Source organism: Oryza sativa, chromosome 12 (genome assembly GCF_034140825.1).
Source record: "Oryza sativa Japonica Group chromosome 12, ASM3414082v1".
Taxonomy (NCBI): domain Eukaryota; kingdom Viridiplantae; phylum Streptophyta; class Magnoliopsida; order Poales; family Poaceae; genus Oryza; species Oryza sativa.
The window spans coordinates 20,428,503-20,445,901 of NC_089046.1; the positions used below are offsets into that span (position 1 = coordinate 20,428,503).

Here is a 17,399-nt window from a genome sequence, read left to right on the forward strand (position 1 = left end):
TGTCGAGAAGAACGAAGAGACGGCTCCTAATGAATCGGATTCAGCGTATCCAGACTCCGACCTCCACGTCTCACACATCTTCGGCAGTTCTACAACGTACTCCTCCAAACGAGAATACAAGAAAGTGGAACGTGAAGTCTGCTCCACATGGCAGGGGGCTGCACCCAAGATGAAGTGGTCTGAGCAGAAGATAGAGTTCTCGGAAGAAGACCACCCCAAGACCGCCGTTATCCCAGGACGATATCCAATCATGGTCGAACCCACCATTCGGAACATCAAGGTAGCGCGAGTTCTCATCGACGGGGGCAGCTCAATCAATCTTCTCTTCGCCAGCACTTTGGACGCAACGGGAATTCCGCAAAGCGAGTTGACACCAACTGATCAACCCTTCCATGGAATTACTCCCCAATCATCGTCCAGACCTTTGGGCAAGATTACGTTGCCCGTGACTTTCGGCCAAGCCAACAATTTCCGAACAGAGCAGATTACCTTCGATGTCGTTGAATTCGATACAGCTTGCAACGCCATCATCGGGAGAACTGCACTTGTGAAGTTCATGGCCGCATTTCACTACGTGTATCAAGTGCTCAAGATGCCGGGACCGAAGGGAACAATCACTATTCGGGGGAACGCAAAGCTAGCGGTGCAGTGTGACAAGCGGAGCCTCGACATGGTCGAGCAAACGCCCAGCCCATCCGCCACGACTGAGCCACCCAAGAAAGTGAGCAAGACAAACAAGACGCCGAAGCCGGACGGCGCCATCAAGGTCGTTCCACTCTCCAGTGCCAACCCCGACAAAACCGTTAAGATCGGGGCGACACTAAACGAGAAATAGAAACTCGCGCTCATCACCTTCCTCCGCGATAATGCCGACGTGTTCGCTTGGCAGCCGTCCGACATGCCGGGGGTCCCCAGGAAGGTGATTGAGCACAAACTCATGGTACGACCCGATGCCAAGCTAGTAAAGCAAAGACTGCGGAGATTTGCACCAGACCGAAAACAAGCCATACGAGAAGAGCTTGACAAACTTCTCAAAGCTGGCTTCATCAGAGAAGTACTTCATCCAAAGTGGCTAGCCAATCCAGTCATGGTGCGGAAGGCCAACGGAAAATGGAGAATGTGTGTCGACTTCACCGACCTCAACAAGGCGTGCCCCAAGGATCACTTTCCTCTCCCTCGAATAGATCAACTGGTGGATTCAACAGCCGGTTGCGAGCTATTGAGCTTCCTCAACGCTTACTCTGGCTACCACCAAATCAGCATGGCAAAAGAGGACGAAGAGAAGACAGCATTCATCACGCCGTTCGGAGTATTTTGCTATGTTAAGATGCCGTTCGGACTGATAACCGCCGGGAATACTTTCCAGCGCACGATCCAGGGCGCACTTAGCGACCAGCTTGGCAACAATGTCAAGGCTTACGTCGACGACATCGTTGTCAAAACCAAGACAGGCGACTCATTGATTGACGATCTATGGGAAACGTTCGACAACCTTCGACGATATCGCCTCATGCTCAATCCTGAGAAGTGCACGTTCGGAGTACCGTCGGGCAAGCTACTCGGATTCCTTGTCTCTGGCAGAGGAATAGAAGCAAATCCCGAGAAGATCAAAGCAATTGAGAACATGAAGTCGCCCACAAGACTCAAGGAGGTACAAAAGCTAACCGGATGCATGGCAGCGCTAAGCAGGTTTGTCGCCAGGATGGGAGAACGAGGATAACCTTTCTTCGCCTTGCTGAAGAAACAAGACAAATTTGTATGGACACGGGAAGCCGAAGAGGCATTCATTGCACTCAAGCGCTACCTATCAAACCCCCCTGTACTTGTTGCTCCCCAACCTAATGAAGAATTATTCCTCTATATTGCCGCCACGCCATATTCCGTTAGCACTGTCATTGTTGTCGAGAGAGAGAAGTACAGCGACCAGTTTATTACATCAGCGAAGCTCTCCATGATGCAAAGACAAGATACCCACAGATCCAAAAGCTGCTTTATGCAGTCATTATGACATCAAGGAAGCTGCGCCACTACTTTCAAGCCCACAGTGTCACAGTTGTCTCCTCTTGCCCCCTTGGCGAAGTTGTGAGAAACAAAGACGTTGTCGGCCGCATTGCGAAATGGGTAGTCGAGCTGAGCCAGTTTGATGTCCACTTTGTACCACAAACAGCCATCAAGTCCCAGGTACTCGCCGACTTCGTCGCCGATTGGACTATGCCAGATAACAAATCAGATAACCAAGGCGACAACGAAACATGGACAATGGCGTTCGATGGCGCACTCAACAGCCAAGGAGCAGGGGCAGGATTTATCTTGACGTCTCCCTTCGGAGATCAATTCAAACACGCAATCCACCTCAACTTCAGGGCAACCAATAACACTGCAGAATACGAAGGATTACTCGCCGGGATACGAGCCGCAACTGCACTTGGGGCCAAGCGACTAATCGTCAAAGGGGACTCCGAGCTAGTCGCGAACCAGGTGCACAAAGATTATAAATGCTCTAACCCCGAGTTATCCAAGTATCTCGCAGAAGTCAGGAAGCTAGAGAAAAGGTTCGATGGGATCGAGGTCCGACACATCTACCGCAAGGACAATGTCGAGCCAGACGACCTAGCACGACGCGCGTCCAGACGAGAACCGCTCGAGCCCGGTACTTTTCTCGATATCCTGACGAAGCCATCGGTGGAAAAGGTTAGCGACGAAGATAGCCCGAACACCCCCGACATTGGCTCGGAGGTCACCGAGGCAGAACACGCCGTTGCCGACATCGAAACCACAGACGACTGGCGCATCCCACTAATCAAATTCATTAGCAGCGAGGAGTTGCCCGAGGACGATACAGAGGCCGAGAAAATAACCCGTAAAGCAAAGATCTACTGTATGATCGGCAACGATCTATACAAAAAAGCGCCAAACGGGGTACTTCTCAAATGCGTCTCTACCGACGACGGCAGACACCTCCTCCTCGACATACATGAAGGCATATGTGGGTCACACGCCGCTGGTCGGACATTGGTCGGCAAAGCTTTTCGACAAGGCTTTTTCTGGCCAACCGCCCTTAAAGATGCATGCGACATGGTCCAGCGATGCGAAGCCTGTCAATTCCACAGTAAACACACAAAGATACCCGCACAAGCGCTCCAGACTATCCCTCTGACTTGGCAGTTCTCATGCTGGGGGCTAGATATACTCGGGCCATTCCCACGAGGACAGGGCGGCTACAAATTCCTATTCGTGGCGATCGACAAATTCACAAAATGGATCGAAGCAGTACCCACGGGGGAAATCAAGGCCGACAACGCCATCAAATTCATCAAAGGGATATTCTGCAGATACGGACTACCGCACCGCATCATAACCGACAACGGCTCCCAGTTCATCAGCGCTGATTTCCAGGATTACTGCATCGCCCTGGGGGTCAAAATATGCTTCGCCTCGGTCTCTCACCCTCAAAGCAACGGACAAGTCGAGAGCGCAAACGACATAGTACTACAAGGGATGAAAACCCGCGTCTACGACAGGCTCATGTCACACGACAAAAAGTGGGTTGAAGAACTCCCGTCAGTACTATGGGCCGTACGCACCACACCGACAACGTCCAATAAGGAAACACCCTTCTTCCTCGTGTACGGCTCTGAGGCCATGCTCCCCGGCGAGCTACGACACCAGAGTACACGAGTATAGAAGTACTCCGACGAGAACCAGGAGGAGCAGCGAGACATCGATGTAAATCTTCTCGAGGAGCATCGTGAACGAGTTGCCGTTCGAGCAGCCAGCTATCAACAGGCCCTCCGCCGTTATCACGAGAAGCGTATCCGAGCACGCATACTTTCGATCGACGACTATGTCCTCAGACGAGTTCAAACCCAAGCAGGGCGAAACAAACTCTCACCAAAATGGGAAGGACCTTACATGATCACACAAGTCTTGCGGCCAGGCGCATTCCAAATCGCAGACGGCGACGGTCGCGAATTAGCAAATTCTTGGAACATTGACCAACTATGTAAATTCTATGTATGAGTCAATACCACCGTACCTGTAAGTACCCTTATAGTATCAATAAAGCCTATATCTAGGCCCATATCACAATCAATGTGTTTTCGCCTGATGATCCCTTACTCTGATGACACCTAGCGTTGAAACCTGCCCTTATGTCCCTTTATGCCGTCTCGACAAGGCCTGCGAGGAACCTAAGGGATCTTCGGCTGGGGACGCCCAGAGCCGATAAGGCCTTGTCAGATCCTGTAGAGACGAAAGACCATGTAAGATCTGGTCGTGTAAGAGTTCTCGCCGTGCGTATTAACCAAGCCGTGAAATCGGAAATCAATTTTCCAACTTTACGACTGGGGGCTAGGATCAGAGCTTATTCAACCAAGGCAGGTCAAGGGTCCAAGAGCCTTATCCTCCGAGAAAATTCCCCCGACGACAAGGCTGGGGGCTAGGGAGAGTGTACGACTCAAACGGCTGACTAAAGTCGTTAACTGAGAACACACTGTTACACACGACATCTAGAGTAAGAAACATTTGTTAAAGATAGATTTCTTTATTCACAAAGTACTTCTTACAGTTTTTACATAAATCTCTCGCTGCATTACATCTTTCCCTAAGATATTTGTCGCAGGGTACGAGTACTACCAAGAAGGCCAACGCCAGTTCATAAACTGGAAGATCTTCTCGGCCAATGGCGACATCGACCTCACCAGATGGTCTATCTCCGCCAGAGTTCTCTGAGAACGAGCAAAACCTTCGCGGAGAAATTCGAGGTCCAGGCGCGGGCGGTGATCTCGTAGGCAAGCCAGCACGTGTCCTCCGGCGTATCAGCTCGCTCGACGACACTCATGTTTCAAGGCCTCGTCGATACGCTTGCCGATGCCATCGAGTTGGGCACAAGCCCCGTTCAGCCACGAGATGTACCCGGCCGCCGACTCCTCGGGATCACCGCGGACTACTCGAAGTTCCCTGCATACTCTGGCCATGGAGGTGCAGCAACTCTTCAAGTACGAGTTAAACCACACCTCGCGACCTCGGAGCGTTTCCACAGCCTGCTCTTTCTTCACGGCCAGCATGGTTCTCTCGAGTTCCGCCACTTCAAACTTCGTCTTCCAGTATTGGATACGACGATCTTGGCTTTCAAGGGCATCCTCGAGATCTGCTAAACGTGACAACCACTAAGACAAGCTGGATACCTCTTTTGGAACATGGATGACCTAATCAGGAGGTCACTAAGAGGTGAAGGGGCTACTCACTTGAGGTAGTCGTCGCTATCCCGGCCTCCGCACCAAGGGTTTGATCCACATTGTCAGGCGAGATGTGTGGTTCAAGCTCGAGTACCGGAATTATCGCCAGTGACTCGGGCTGCCCGCGCTGCTGGACATCCTCGTCATCAGCATCTCTACAATGGACAAAAGCTTCCGAGATCAACATACAAAACTAAACAAGGATGGTAATTGCACGCACGAAGGCGGTCAGAGTTCAATTTTTACACATTATCTAACAAATACAAGAAGTCCTACTCTTCAAAAAGGGGGAGAACAGACTCCCCCAGATCACCGACTTCTTCCATCACCTCCTTACGCGTGTTGCTTGCCGCCCCCTGATCCAAGATCTCGCGCAGATCGAGTTCAGGATGCGACAGCCTTACACACGCGAGGACATGACACGCCCCGGTGTAGATCCCGTTCGACGTCTCCTCCGCGATCCTGGCTGCATGCTTGGAGGGGATCTCCCCCATCGCCGTCGCCAGTTCCGCAAGGGAGGAGGTCAGAGAGAACTCATCGGGATTCACTGGGATTGTGGACTCGATGCCGCACTCCCCGGCGAGCTAGTGGAGTCCAGTGTAGGTGACCCGCAACGAGCCCCGGATCTTGGACAGGTTGTTCCCGAGTTCCGACATGCGGTCCTCGAGCCCCTTCCGTTGTCGCTCGTTGCCGGCCACCAGCTCCCTCATTTTCGTGAGGTCTTCATGGGCTTCAGCCAACTTGCGCACCAGTCGATCAGCACGCGCGTTCACCGTCGCCGCCTCCGACCTCGCCTCCGCAATCTCGCGGTCGATGCCGCGAGCACCAGCTTCGAGGAGGCGCCCCATCTCGACTTGGAGCTCCTCCCAGGTGAGGACGGCAGCTGGCAGACCACGACCTCCCGCAGGATCGCTGACGGGGCCGCTAGGCGTCGCTTCCCGGCTCCCGGCTGCGGGCACGACATCTGTCGAGGCCGCGGCAGGTGATGTGCTGGAAGCTCCTCCAGACTTAGCTCGTGCAGCCTTCGCCCGCGCTTCCCTACGAACAACCACGGGTCAAACACCGCTCGAATGAGAAGCACGGAAATTCAGGAATCTATCTACTTACTTCTCGCCGATCATCACAATGCGTTGTCGTCGTGGAGGTGGAGGAGACGCGTCCGAGGCCTGAAAGACAATCAATACAGAGTAAGGAAAAACCCTCCTTGCCGCATGATCTAATGACAAGATTAAATTACCGAGGGGGTCGCTGCCTTGCGACGATGTCCGAGTATAGACGAGAATTTCCTCGGCTTGGTCGGGACATTGCCACCGCTAGTGGTGGCCGCGTCAGACGCCTCCTTGACAACCTTCTCCTTCAGAGATGTCGCCACCTGATGGTTCGCGAGCGGCCCGATGATGTCAGTCAAAGGAAGGGCCTATGCTTAATCAAGTCATAAGGTGATTTCGAAAGGAGGAATGCAAGATGCTTATCGAATACACTTACGTTGATGGCTTCATCGCGTTCCGTCGCCCCCTTTTCACAAAGGGGCACGGGGATGTCACTCGCCGTGGTCGGGCCGCTGATCATCACTTGGCCGACGCGCCGCTCCACGACTTCGCTGCTCAGACCTGTTAATCGAGAACCAACCTTCGATAAGTCAAGCGGAATGCGAACGCAAGCACGTCAAGATGAATGCGAGAAAGATACCCCGAGGAGAAACCTGGGTCGCGTCTTCCGGCCCGGAATAGTTATAGGCTGGATGGGCCCGAGCCTGGAGCGGCTGGATCCGCCTACCGACGAAGTCTGCAACGACTTCATATCCCGACAAGCCCCGTTCTTGGAGATCATCGATGATGTCGATAAACGACTGAAGAGAGGGGGTCAAGGGAGGCTTGGCAGTCCAGGCTGGAATCTTGTCCGGTTGATCCTCGGGAACAACGAAGACAGGGTTCGAGTCCTTGATCTCAAGATAGAACCACCTGTTCCGCCACTTGCTGCGGGAAAAAGGACACTGGAAGGGGACATAACGCGACTTCATGCCATCACGAAGTCGGAACCCGACGCAACCAGACACTCTATTGGGTTCCATCCAACGCAGCTCATAATAGAAGCGGAAGAGATCAAGAATAAGGCTCTACCCCAATGTAGGCCTCACAGAGATGAACAAAGATACTAAGAAAGGCGATGGAATTAGGATTCAAATGAAGAAGAGAAAGACCATAGAACTTCAAGACCAGGAGAAGAAACTCGGAAGGCGGAGGGAGAAAACCGCAGAGAACGTAATCTTCGATCGCAACCATGTGACCCAAGATGGGCTGAGGATTAGTACCTCCTGCTTCTCTCTCCATGCTTCCACGGCCGGGAAGGGCGCCGTCCTCCTGAAGGTTCTTCAACGTCGCGCTGGTGGAAGCCGATTTGCCGAGATCCATTGCTGTTTGGAGATCGCCGGAAAATGGGCCAAAGTTAGTGAACTAGGGTTTCTTGCGGCGGTGGAGAAGGCAAAGAGCGCTGGTAGGCGGTGTGTGTTCAACAGGGTTGGCGGACTTCAAAATGGGCTCCCAAAATTCCTTTAAATAGACACACTACCGACGGTGCGAATTATACTAATCTGGCTATAGAGGAGATTATTGGATTATACTAATCTGGCTATAGATTATAATAATCTAGCATAATAATCTACTTGTTTGTTTCAGTTACTCCTTGTCAGGGTTACGGGTTCGGCATACCCTTTACCCTTCGATATACGTTACATATCGATATGGCATACCCACGCGCACGCGGATATTTCCTGCATATTCTAAGGAAACCTTTCACGAAATCTACAGATGGGAAGAATCCTACTCGGACAGAACTGGGTCGTTGATGTATCGTATAGGGTCTGATACCTCCGAGTTCTACTTGGAAACCTCCAGGTCTGCGATATAAAAGGGACCCCCGGGGAGGGCATAGGACATCGAATCTCAGAGCCAATACAACCCACACAGCCTACGAAGCCGAAGTCTACGAGGAGCCAAGTCATCGAGAGTAAGTCGAACCAACTCGACTACAATCTCGCCAGATCTGACAAGTTCCATCGTTCCCTTTGTAACCTGTATTTTCCACCATATAATCCCATACCAACTGGATTAGGGCTATTACCTATCAAGGGGCTTGAACCAGTATAATTCTTGTCTTTTGGTTGCTTGATGTCGTACTACGTAGATCCTTGTACCAACGTACCCCAATACCCTCTATATCCGGTCTACGGGTATCACCCGTCGATACTCCTAATAATCTAGATTATAATAATCCTATGCTGAACCAAACAGGGCCTAAAAGAATCTATTGGTAAATTTTTTATATATATGTTTGTAGTGGCTCAAAAGCTAATAATAAAAAATATACGTTAAAAATATATTTAAATAACTTTAAAATCAAGTTCAAAAAGTTTAAATTTTGGTTATTATTTGACTTATTAGATCAACCGAGGAGGCTATTTACCACTCCCTGCCACTGCAGCACACCGACACGTGACACGTACACCCTCCCGTGACGCCGCCGCGCGTGTGCTACGGCCACACGCGCGCGCGTACACGCGAGAGAGAGAGAGAGAGAGAGAGAGAGAGAGAGAGAGAGGAGAAGCGGCGATGGCGAGCGGCGGCGGCGACGCGAGGAGGAGGAAGGAGGAAGGGGAGGAGGACGGGTTCTCGTCGGACGGCGGGGACACCACCGACGCTGAGTCGTCGGACGAGAGGGCGGGGGCGGGGGCGGGGAGGAGGGCGGTGCCGGGCGCGAACCCCATCCTGAGCCGCCTCGCGGTGTCGCGGAACCCGAGCCCGCTCGCGGCGGCCACCGCGGCGCCCGGGGTCTGCCTCCTGCGGTTCGCGTGGGAGTCCGCCGCTGGGTCCCTCGTCGGCGCCGTCGTCGGATATGGTAACGACACCCTTGTACCCTTCCCTGTTCCCGTTCCGGTTAGGTTAGGGTTCTTGCGACCTGTGAGACGGGAGTGGTTAGTAGTATTAGATTCCTTCAATTCAATACTCCAATTCGGTGTGATTGCTGTAAGTTGGCTGTGCATTGCACTATTGCGCTTTGCGGGCGTGCGGCCGGAACAATTTGGTATCTGGTGGTATAATAGTGGTGTTATCTGCAATATTGCATGGTTGTGCTCGTAGTCTAGTAGAGATATACTGTATGTACTATGTAATTGTGCCAATCAGACCATCCTTGAAAGAAATTCCTTTAGTTGGATTAGTTTCGCGGTATATGGGTTTTGAGAGGCTTCCAGGAACATTTGGTTCGAGTGGGAGACGTTTAGTTTAGCTTAGGGTCTGTATATAGGAATGTACCAGCGCTGAAATTGTGTTTTTATTAAATTTGATTGATACTAAGTGGTGTACAGGGTGGAATGCATGCATATGTGTTCTTTTTTATAGAGCCCATCTTTTTGGCCCTTGATTTTGCTCGATGTCTATTTCTCACCGGTTGCTTTTACCCCATACTTACAAAACCAGACAAATAACACCCCGGAAGATATTTTTGTTGTTGTTTTGTTTGAAATGAAGGTGGTTCTCCTTGTGCATTCTCTTATTGTACATATTTTGCTGATGTACATATTACTTAATTATGTCCACAACCATAAAACTCATCTAACTGAACATATCAGTTTTGTTCCTTCAACTCCTGCTACAGTACAGTTTCCACCCTGAACTTCAAGTTTAATCTTCATCCCTTATATGTTAAAACCTTTGCAGATTACACCAAAAAATTGTTCTCTTGAGTTATATTGCCATATGACAAGCCTTTTTCAACACATGACATCCACAGCATCTCATTTTGAAAAAGGTCGACATATTTTTTTTTCTTGTAAATCAAGTCAGGTTGGTCCATGCTCTATGCTGTGTTGTTTTACTGGAAGCACCTTTAAAACCATCCTTGGAGAAATGATAAGGTTCCATTTTTCATAGTTGGAGGACATTTCAACAGTACTGCTATTCTTTTTTGGGGTAGGGGAAAGCTGGAGCTTTGTTGACTAAAACTGAATATGAAGTAAAGGGTGATCTACACGATGAAATGATGAGTTGATGACACATTTATTTCCTACTTAACTGCCAGTGCTAACTTATTATCATGGCTTGATGCAACCAAAAGGTTCAATTGCTTGGGCCATGTGCATGCTGGTGTTTGACTGTTTAATTGTCCAAAATAAGTTGCGGTTGCACACACTCTATCCAATCTGTTTCTACTTTCCTCCTAGATGCATATATTTAGTTGGTGATGCTCCCAGCATGTATGTTTCCTTGTTAAGTTTCTTACCATGGATTAAGAATATCAAAGTGGATTAAGGTGCATCAGAAGGTCCTGTTATATGCACTCTACTAAAACCAGCTTGCTACCCATCATGTCAAATCGATCATCTGTTCAACTCAGCCAACATAACTGAATACATCTAACCAAACAAAACCACTTTTGTGCTCTCTTGTTTAGACAATCTTGGGCCACATTGACTTGTGTAAGAAAAACAATGTTTAAAATGTCCTTCCAGCCTTAATTTGCTGGAAAATTTGATTATTTTATCTTAACTAGAAAAGATGCCCGTACGTTGCAACGGGTAAATACTTTTTTCAGTGATACATTAAGAGCTAAGTAATAAATTGAAATATTGGGATCACTATACACTATAATTGAAAATGTTAATAAAAATCTTAACATTGGGATTGCTATAGATTATAATTAAAAAAAAGTTAATGAAAATATTTCTTGGGTTTTTGGCCGAAAGCCTTCCTTCCTTTTCAGCGGCTAGTCCGCTACCTCCCTCCATTTGGTCTGCTTCTCTTCGACCCTACCATCTTAAATTTCCCGAATATGACTACCATCTTCAACCTCTCGAAGATAATCCTGTGCCCCCGAAGATAATCCCGTGCCCGTACGTTTGCCGGAGCAAATCTACCCATCAAATCCGGCCGAATCTTTATTGGTCAACCAAAATTGGTCGAGGGTTTTTGATCCACTCGATCTACTCTTTCCGTTTTCCCCAAAATTAGAGCGTAAAACTCGGGATAAAACTGACTGGGGAAGATTGCCGTCATCATCGGCAAGTGTAGAACATAGATTAAATCTGGCAATTAAAGCCCAATCGTAGGGAAAATCATGGATAAAATGATGAGAGAGGAGTGGGGAATCGATTTTTTCAATCAAATTGGAGGAGAAAACACACGATCGATATGGCGGCGGCGCGGCGCTAAGGTTCACCACAGAAGGCGTGCGGCGAACAGATGGGATTATAAAACCGGATGAGAAAAACAAAAAGCACATGGGAGAAAAAACTGGCGACAAAAAAGATTGACGAAAAAAAGCTAAAAGCACCCAAGAGGCGCACGGTGAACAGATCGGATTAAAAAAGGGACAAAAAACCAAAAGACTTAGCATGTGCGCGTAAAAAAGTCTTTTGCGTGCAAAGAAAAAAGGGAAAAAAAATACCGGTGCCAAAAAAACCAAACGGACTTTTTTTTACTGGGAGATTTTTTTTTCCTTTTTCTACAGGAGTCGGACAAGAGATGTTTTTTTACTGACGACGAAGAAGTTTTTTTTAATCGCTCGTTATGTCGGACTTTCTTTTCTTTCTTTATTTACCTTTTTTGAGTCGGACTTTTTCTTTCTTTCTTTTATACAGAAGACGGGAATTTCTTGTAGAGATATAGATTAAAACCGAAATATAAAATTAAAACCGTTTCAAACACGGATGACGTACCAAAATTCTGGCAAAAACACCTTTAACTTTTATAATAGGTAAAGATTACTTGAATACTGTTTTAACTAGTATAAATTGACATGGCTTCCTTGCATGCTCCATATAAGAATGTTGTGGATAGCCAGAAGGCTTAGATAAACTTTAAGTAAACTCTTAATGCCTTGACCTACAATCACATTCATTACCATTTACCTCTTGGGTTAATGCTTTCAATGGAACTTATATGGAAGTGGATCATAGACTTTCATTGTAAGGTCAACGTTCCTCCTTGTTTCATGTACTCTGTTAGCCATCCTGTTGCCTGTTGTCCTTTGGGCCAAAGCACAAAATATTTTTTTCCAACTCGCCTTTTCTGATAACTTGACAGGAAAAGGTTTGGTCACCACTAAAGGGTTTAAAGGCTCGTTTGCTGATGCTGCATCTTCTGCTAAGGTAATGATTCACATTACACATGTTCATTTTGCAGCAGATGTTTCATTGTTCACAGCTCATGCCATTATTTTGTCTTTTGCTCTAGATATTTGCTGTTCTTGCTGGTGTTCAAAGTTTGGTTGCCTGCACTTTGAGACAACTACGTGGGAAAGATGATGGTCAGTCTTGATATCTATTGTGCTCATTTCTTTCTCTAGGAAACCATGTCCCAATCCTTAGGATGTACTACAATCAAATGTCAAGTACAATCATTAACTTGTGAATCCTTTTATATCTGCAGTTCTCAATGCTGGAATTGCAGGCTGTTGCACTGGCCTTGCCCTGAGTTTTCCAGGTAACGTTACAACACACAATGTAGCTGTGAGTGTGAACTGTTTAAATTTACAACTTGTTCCTGGATGTCCTGGCTAGGACTGGTATTAATATCAACAAGAGCAATTTTCATTATGCTGAGTTATGGAATAGGTGATCTCAAACGGTCCTGACATTGTTCATTAAGAATGCATGCAGCCCTTTTGGGAGTTATTAATCTCTGGCATCCGTTTCAAGTTTGATGATTCAATCTCTACAATTTTTTCATTTTCATGTTCCCTTAGTTTGTTCATATAGGCATTTGTATCTTTATCTCCTATCTTGTTGATAATGCGTCCTAAACTAATTTGGTTTGGATGCACCTGAAATATTTGTTTATTTTCACTACAGTTGTTATTATTTTTGTTCTATATTTCATTTTTCTTGTCTTTTGCTGTATTGGTGTGCACACAGTTTTGCATTTAGAGTTGTCCATTTATGTCTTCATTTTTGCACTGGTAAAATGAAGCACTACAAAATCGACAATTTCTTGTGAGATCATGAGTGTTTCTTATCATTATTGAGAACACACTTTTGTCCTGTGACAAAATAGCTCCTTATTCGCATGATGATAACATTACTATTAACAGTGATATCGGATTATCGGTTCTTCCTATATAGGAAAATGTTAACAAAAAGATCATAGTTTCGTACCTATTCATTAACTGATGGTCCTTTTTCTTCTTTTGGTTCCAGGTGCACCACAAACAATGATTCAGAGCTGCCTGACCTTCGGAACTTTCTCATACATCATAGAGATGCTCAATAAACAGGAACCTGCACTTGCTCGTCCATCTATCACTGGCACGAAGGATCTCAAGGCTGGACACAGAGTTCTTCCTCCCTTCACGCTCCCTCTTCCGCAAGAGGCAATGGAGGGTTTTTCCTCGTTTCAAAACTTTTTGTCGAAGTTCCAAGGGAAGTGAACCAAGTGAATAACCTCAAGAGGGATGGTGGGTAGCTTCACCTCTTTCCTCCGTTGGATTTTGTCCGTGTAAATGCCTCGTCTTGAGTTTCTCTTTTGTTCCACGAGTGTAATGTTCTAGGGAGTGACGGATTATGTGAATGTTGATGTCATTCTTACTCTTTTGAATAACAGCTCTGTGAATCCTTATCGTGCTTCAGCTAGTGTTAATTTGCCACTTGCTTCAAACGGTTTCTTTACTGACTCGTTGAGTACATGATTTGATTATTCGTGGTTTGTTCGCAGTAGATGTTGTCGACACTGTCAGCGAGTTTTTGGGAAAACATTTTGTGAAAGTTGAATTACGGCATAGCCGAAGGAATAACAGAATCGTTTCACACTTTCGTAACAAAGGTCTTCTTATCATGTTTCAGACGATGGAGGCAAGGCTGATCAAAGTGATCAAGCACATAAACGCATTTTTTTACCATGTTTCACTCCATAAGCGTCTGAGATTATCACAAGTCACGTCTAGTAGTTTGATGGTACACTAGTGACAATCAGTTCGTGCAGACAGAGCTCATACTTGACTACTTGAGCGATTACAGGCGAAAGTGTGAAACGCATGTGATGTGGGCTGGGAGGAGGAGAATATATACTAATGGGCCGTATCCTGATTTGGGCTGCGTCGGAAGGTGCAGCCCACGCGCGCCGTACCGCGCGGGTGGCGCTGCTACCCACTTTAGTCCGTTGGATGGGGATCCGATGGTTTGCGCGGTGGCGTTGCGGGGGATGTTTAGTACCACATCGGAAACCGAAAGACGATGGAACCAGCTTATAAACCCGCGCGCTGTAGTCAGCTTGTCTCTTCGGAGACATCCGATAAAATTGGAACGATACAGAGAAGATTAGCATGGCCCCTGCGCAAGGATGACACGCACAAATCGAGAAATGGTCCAAATTTTTTTGCGAATTCTGGCCAGGTCCTTGCGCGTTCGGTATTTTGTTCGTTATTTTCGTTGCACATATGCCCCTGGGCTCTGATTTCTTACATCCAGGTCCTTCAAGCTTTGCACTTTTTCCCTCAAAGTTTCCAGATATCGAATTATGGCCAGGTCCTTGCGTTCTTCATTTTCGTTGCACATATGCCCCTGGGCTCTGATTTCTTACATCCAGGTCCTTCCAGCTTTGCACTTTTTCCCTCAGTTTCCAGATACCTTACAGATACGCCTCTCCTTTTGCACCCTCATCTTTTTGCAACATCCTACAGGCAGGTCCATGTCGGTTCTTGATGCGATCTTCAGGCTTCTTACTGTTGTACACAATTCACTATTTCTTTGCAACAAGATATATACGGCTGTGCCTTTTGTAACCCCTTCTAGTTTTTTTAAACAAGTCCTTGTGGGAATATGGAGTTTTCACTTGTAACTTTCTGGTTTTTCGTTCTCCATGATTGAACAATTTGTTCGTTTATGTTTGCCAGAAGTACTGGCAAATCTCCATTCAAGTGTGCAATCATGTGATTGGGGTGATTTTTCCTCCTAAGTTTTTGTTTATTTCCATCGGAGCATAACGCCATTTTTCCTTGTTGGATACTCTCAATTGAAATCCTCTACTGTTCTTATGGGAGAGTGACTATCCTAGTTCCATTTTATTCTTTATCATTTATCAATTTATAACAAACAACATCTCTAGAACATATTTTACCTGTTTTTTAGAGGCATTTAACTTTTTGCCACTTTTAAGATGTGGCTATTAAGGATTTGCCACTCGTAGCTTAGTGGCAAATCCTTAATTGTTACTGGTAAGTGACAAATAGTTAATTATTACCCTTTTCTATACTAAGATATAAAAAGGAAGAATTTACCCTTCCAATCCAACATGTGTAATCTCTGCCGTCCATCTGCATCTGTATTGCCCTGATCTGATCCCTACCGTCCACCGCGATTTAACCCTCTCCATCTCCACCGCACGAATACTACGCCTCCGTGCGAACACCGCACGAAGATGTTCGCACGAAGACTGCACCTTTGCAGTACTCGCTCCTCCTCTCACCTCCTCCTCCTCGCGTGTATTGCTGCCGTCGGAGTGAGTTCTTCTCTAGCCGCCGCCATACCCACACTCCACCGCTGCCCCCACCGGAGCTGAGGTCTTCCCCAGCTGCCACTGGAGCTGTGGCTGACCCTTTCCGCCACCGCCGGAGCCGTGGTCGTCCCTTCCGCCGCTGCCGAAGCCGAGGTCATCCCCAGCCGTCGACGGAGCTATGACTCCACCACTGCACTTTCCCCACGCTATGATTCTGCCGCCGCGCTACTTGCCGTTGCACGTCCTTGCTCCGTCCGACTCCTCGCTTGTCCCCGCCACCGCTGCGCTACACCGCATCCTGCCCTCGCCGACGTCGTGGTCATTCCTGACGGCAAGGTCCTTCCCCACCACCGACGCACTTCACCGCAGGCGCCGTGGTGGTTCCTGACGGCGAGGTCCTTCCCCACCGCCGATGCAATCCAGCACAACATGCCCCCGCCGACGTCGTGGTGGTTCCCGACAGCGACTTACTTCCCCACCACCACCGCACTCTACCGTAGCCTGCCCCACCAGCGTCGTGGTGGTTCCCCCTTCTACCGGAGTCCCATTTGGGACTGCCCCTGATGGCACCGTGGTGGAATGCCCTTCCGTCGGACCCGCTGTGGAATTCCTCGTTCGTGGGTGCGCAATCGTCGGCCTCAAAGCCACTTCTTTTTAGTACTCATAAAAGGAGAGAAAACCTGAAAAGTAGAATGCAAGTTCTTGCGCCAAATTCATCTGTGTGCTCTTCGTTCTACTTTCGTGCGATTGTGTATTCGCTAGGGAAATTTCACTCCAGGGCACCGGGATCAAGGATCCTTGGTTACACTCAGGAGATCACAGGTTTGTAAGATCGCCAGCAAGAACTAAGCCACCAAAGGGGAGTGAATGGTTGAGGTACTCACAAATCAAAACTTTTAGCGGAATTAAAAGTTACTCTCGAAACGATGAAGGTCGGTCTGACCAAAGTAGATGCACCGGTTTGACCGCACGGAGACCTCCGGTCTGATTGGCGAAGTAGCTTCGGTCTACCCGCACATCGCGCTGATGTCGCTTGTCGTTGCCGCCATTCTAACCGCCTTAAAGCCACCGGTCTGACTGCCGCAATGCTGTCGGTGTGACCGCCGAACCCAAGCATATACAAATTGAAGATATTTCAAAAGTAGATTGAACTTACTTCTACTCATGTTTACAAAGTGCAACAACAACACTCCTCTCACAAATCTCGACTAAACTCAAAATACTAACTTTTTTCTAAACTCAACTTGCACAAAATCGATGCCGGGAAGTCTCAACCCCCTCTCTATTTATACTCGAAGTAAGCAGTCTAAAACCACAAACCCAACTTGTACAAGAAGTCCTAATCTCCTAGGAAACCTTCCCATACAATAAACAAACTTTATAAACTACAATCATACCAAATTTGGACTCCGCATCCATACGCACACAATATCTTCATGGTATACCATATGGAATCTTCACCAACCATGATATCCTGATCGTCTGGACATCATCTTCTTCCAAGTTGACTCCCGATCAATCACTAGTAACACTCTCCCCAGGCATTAAGAGACACCTACATATGAATCAAACAAGATACAATATCTGAGCACAAGTCCTCTCCAACTTGACTTAACATTAGTTCACAACAGCATTACATATGCTGTCGGTGTGACCGCCGAACCCAAGCATATACAAA

The 17,399-nt window shown here is 47.6% G+C and overlaps 2 protein-coding genes and 1 non-coding gene across 3 annotated transcripts; all 3 read left to right on the plus strand.

Annotated features, from left to right (window-relative positions):
• Nucleotides 1-2,004: 2,004 nt before the first annotated feature.
• Nucleotides 2,005-4,731, plus strand: LOC136354588 (uncharacterized). Its single transcript, XM_066306087.1, has 2 exons — nt 2,005-2,878; nt 4,622-4,731. Exons 1-2 carry the CDS (start codon nt 2,005-2,007, stop codon nt 4,729-4,731), a joined length of 984 nt encoding a protein of 327 aa, XP_066162184.1.
• A 3,992-nt stretch (nt 4,732-8,723) lies between these two features.
• LOC4352341 (chloroplastic import inner membrane translocase subunit TIM22-2) lies at nt 8,724-13,853 on the plus strand. The gene is made up of 5 exons (XM_015762686.3): nt 8,724-9,131; nt 12,317-12,381; nt 12,467-12,539; nt 12,662-12,715; nt 13,429-13,853. Exons 1-5 carry the CDS (start codon nt 8,846-8,848, stop codon nt 13,656-13,658), a joined length of 708 nt encoding a protein of 235 aa, XP_015618172.1. The 5' UTR covers nt 8,724-8,845; the 3' UTR covers nt 13,659-13,853.
• Nucleotides 13,854-14,499: 646 nt separating this feature from the next.
• On the plus strand, nt 14,500-14,602 carry LOC112937522 (U6 spliceosomal RNA). The gene has a single exon (XR_003240187.1). It is a non-coding gene; the product is annotated as a U6 spliceosomal RNA (small nuclear RNA).
• Nucleotides 14,603-17,399: the final 2,797 nt, after the last annotated feature.

What these genes read in the sequence shown, in the direction of transcription:
- LOC136354588 (XM_066306087.1), top strand. Translation starts at nt 2,005, where the DNA reads ATGACATCAAGGAAGCTGCGCCACTACTTTCAAGCCCACAGTGTCACA. An exon ending in CCGTAAAGCAAAGATCTACT is followed by an intron (nt 2,879 to 4,621) that starts GTATGATCGGCA and finishes TATTTGTCGCAG; the next exon opens with GGTACGAGTACTACCAAGAA.
- LOC4352341 (XM_015762686.3), top strand. Translation starts at nt 8,846, where the DNA reads ATGGCGAGCGGCGGCGGCGACGCGAGGAGGAGGAAGGAGGAAGGGGAG. An exon ending in ATGCTGCATCTTCTGCTAAG is followed by an intron (nt 12,382 to 12,466) that starts GTAATGATTCAC and finishes CTTTTGCTCTAG; the next exon opens with ATATTTGCTGTTCTTGCTGG. An exon ending in CCTTGCCCTGAGTTTTCCAG is followed by an intron (nt 12,716 to 13,428) that starts GTAACGTTACAA and finishes TTTTGGTTCCAG; the next exon opens with GTGCACCACAAACAATGATT.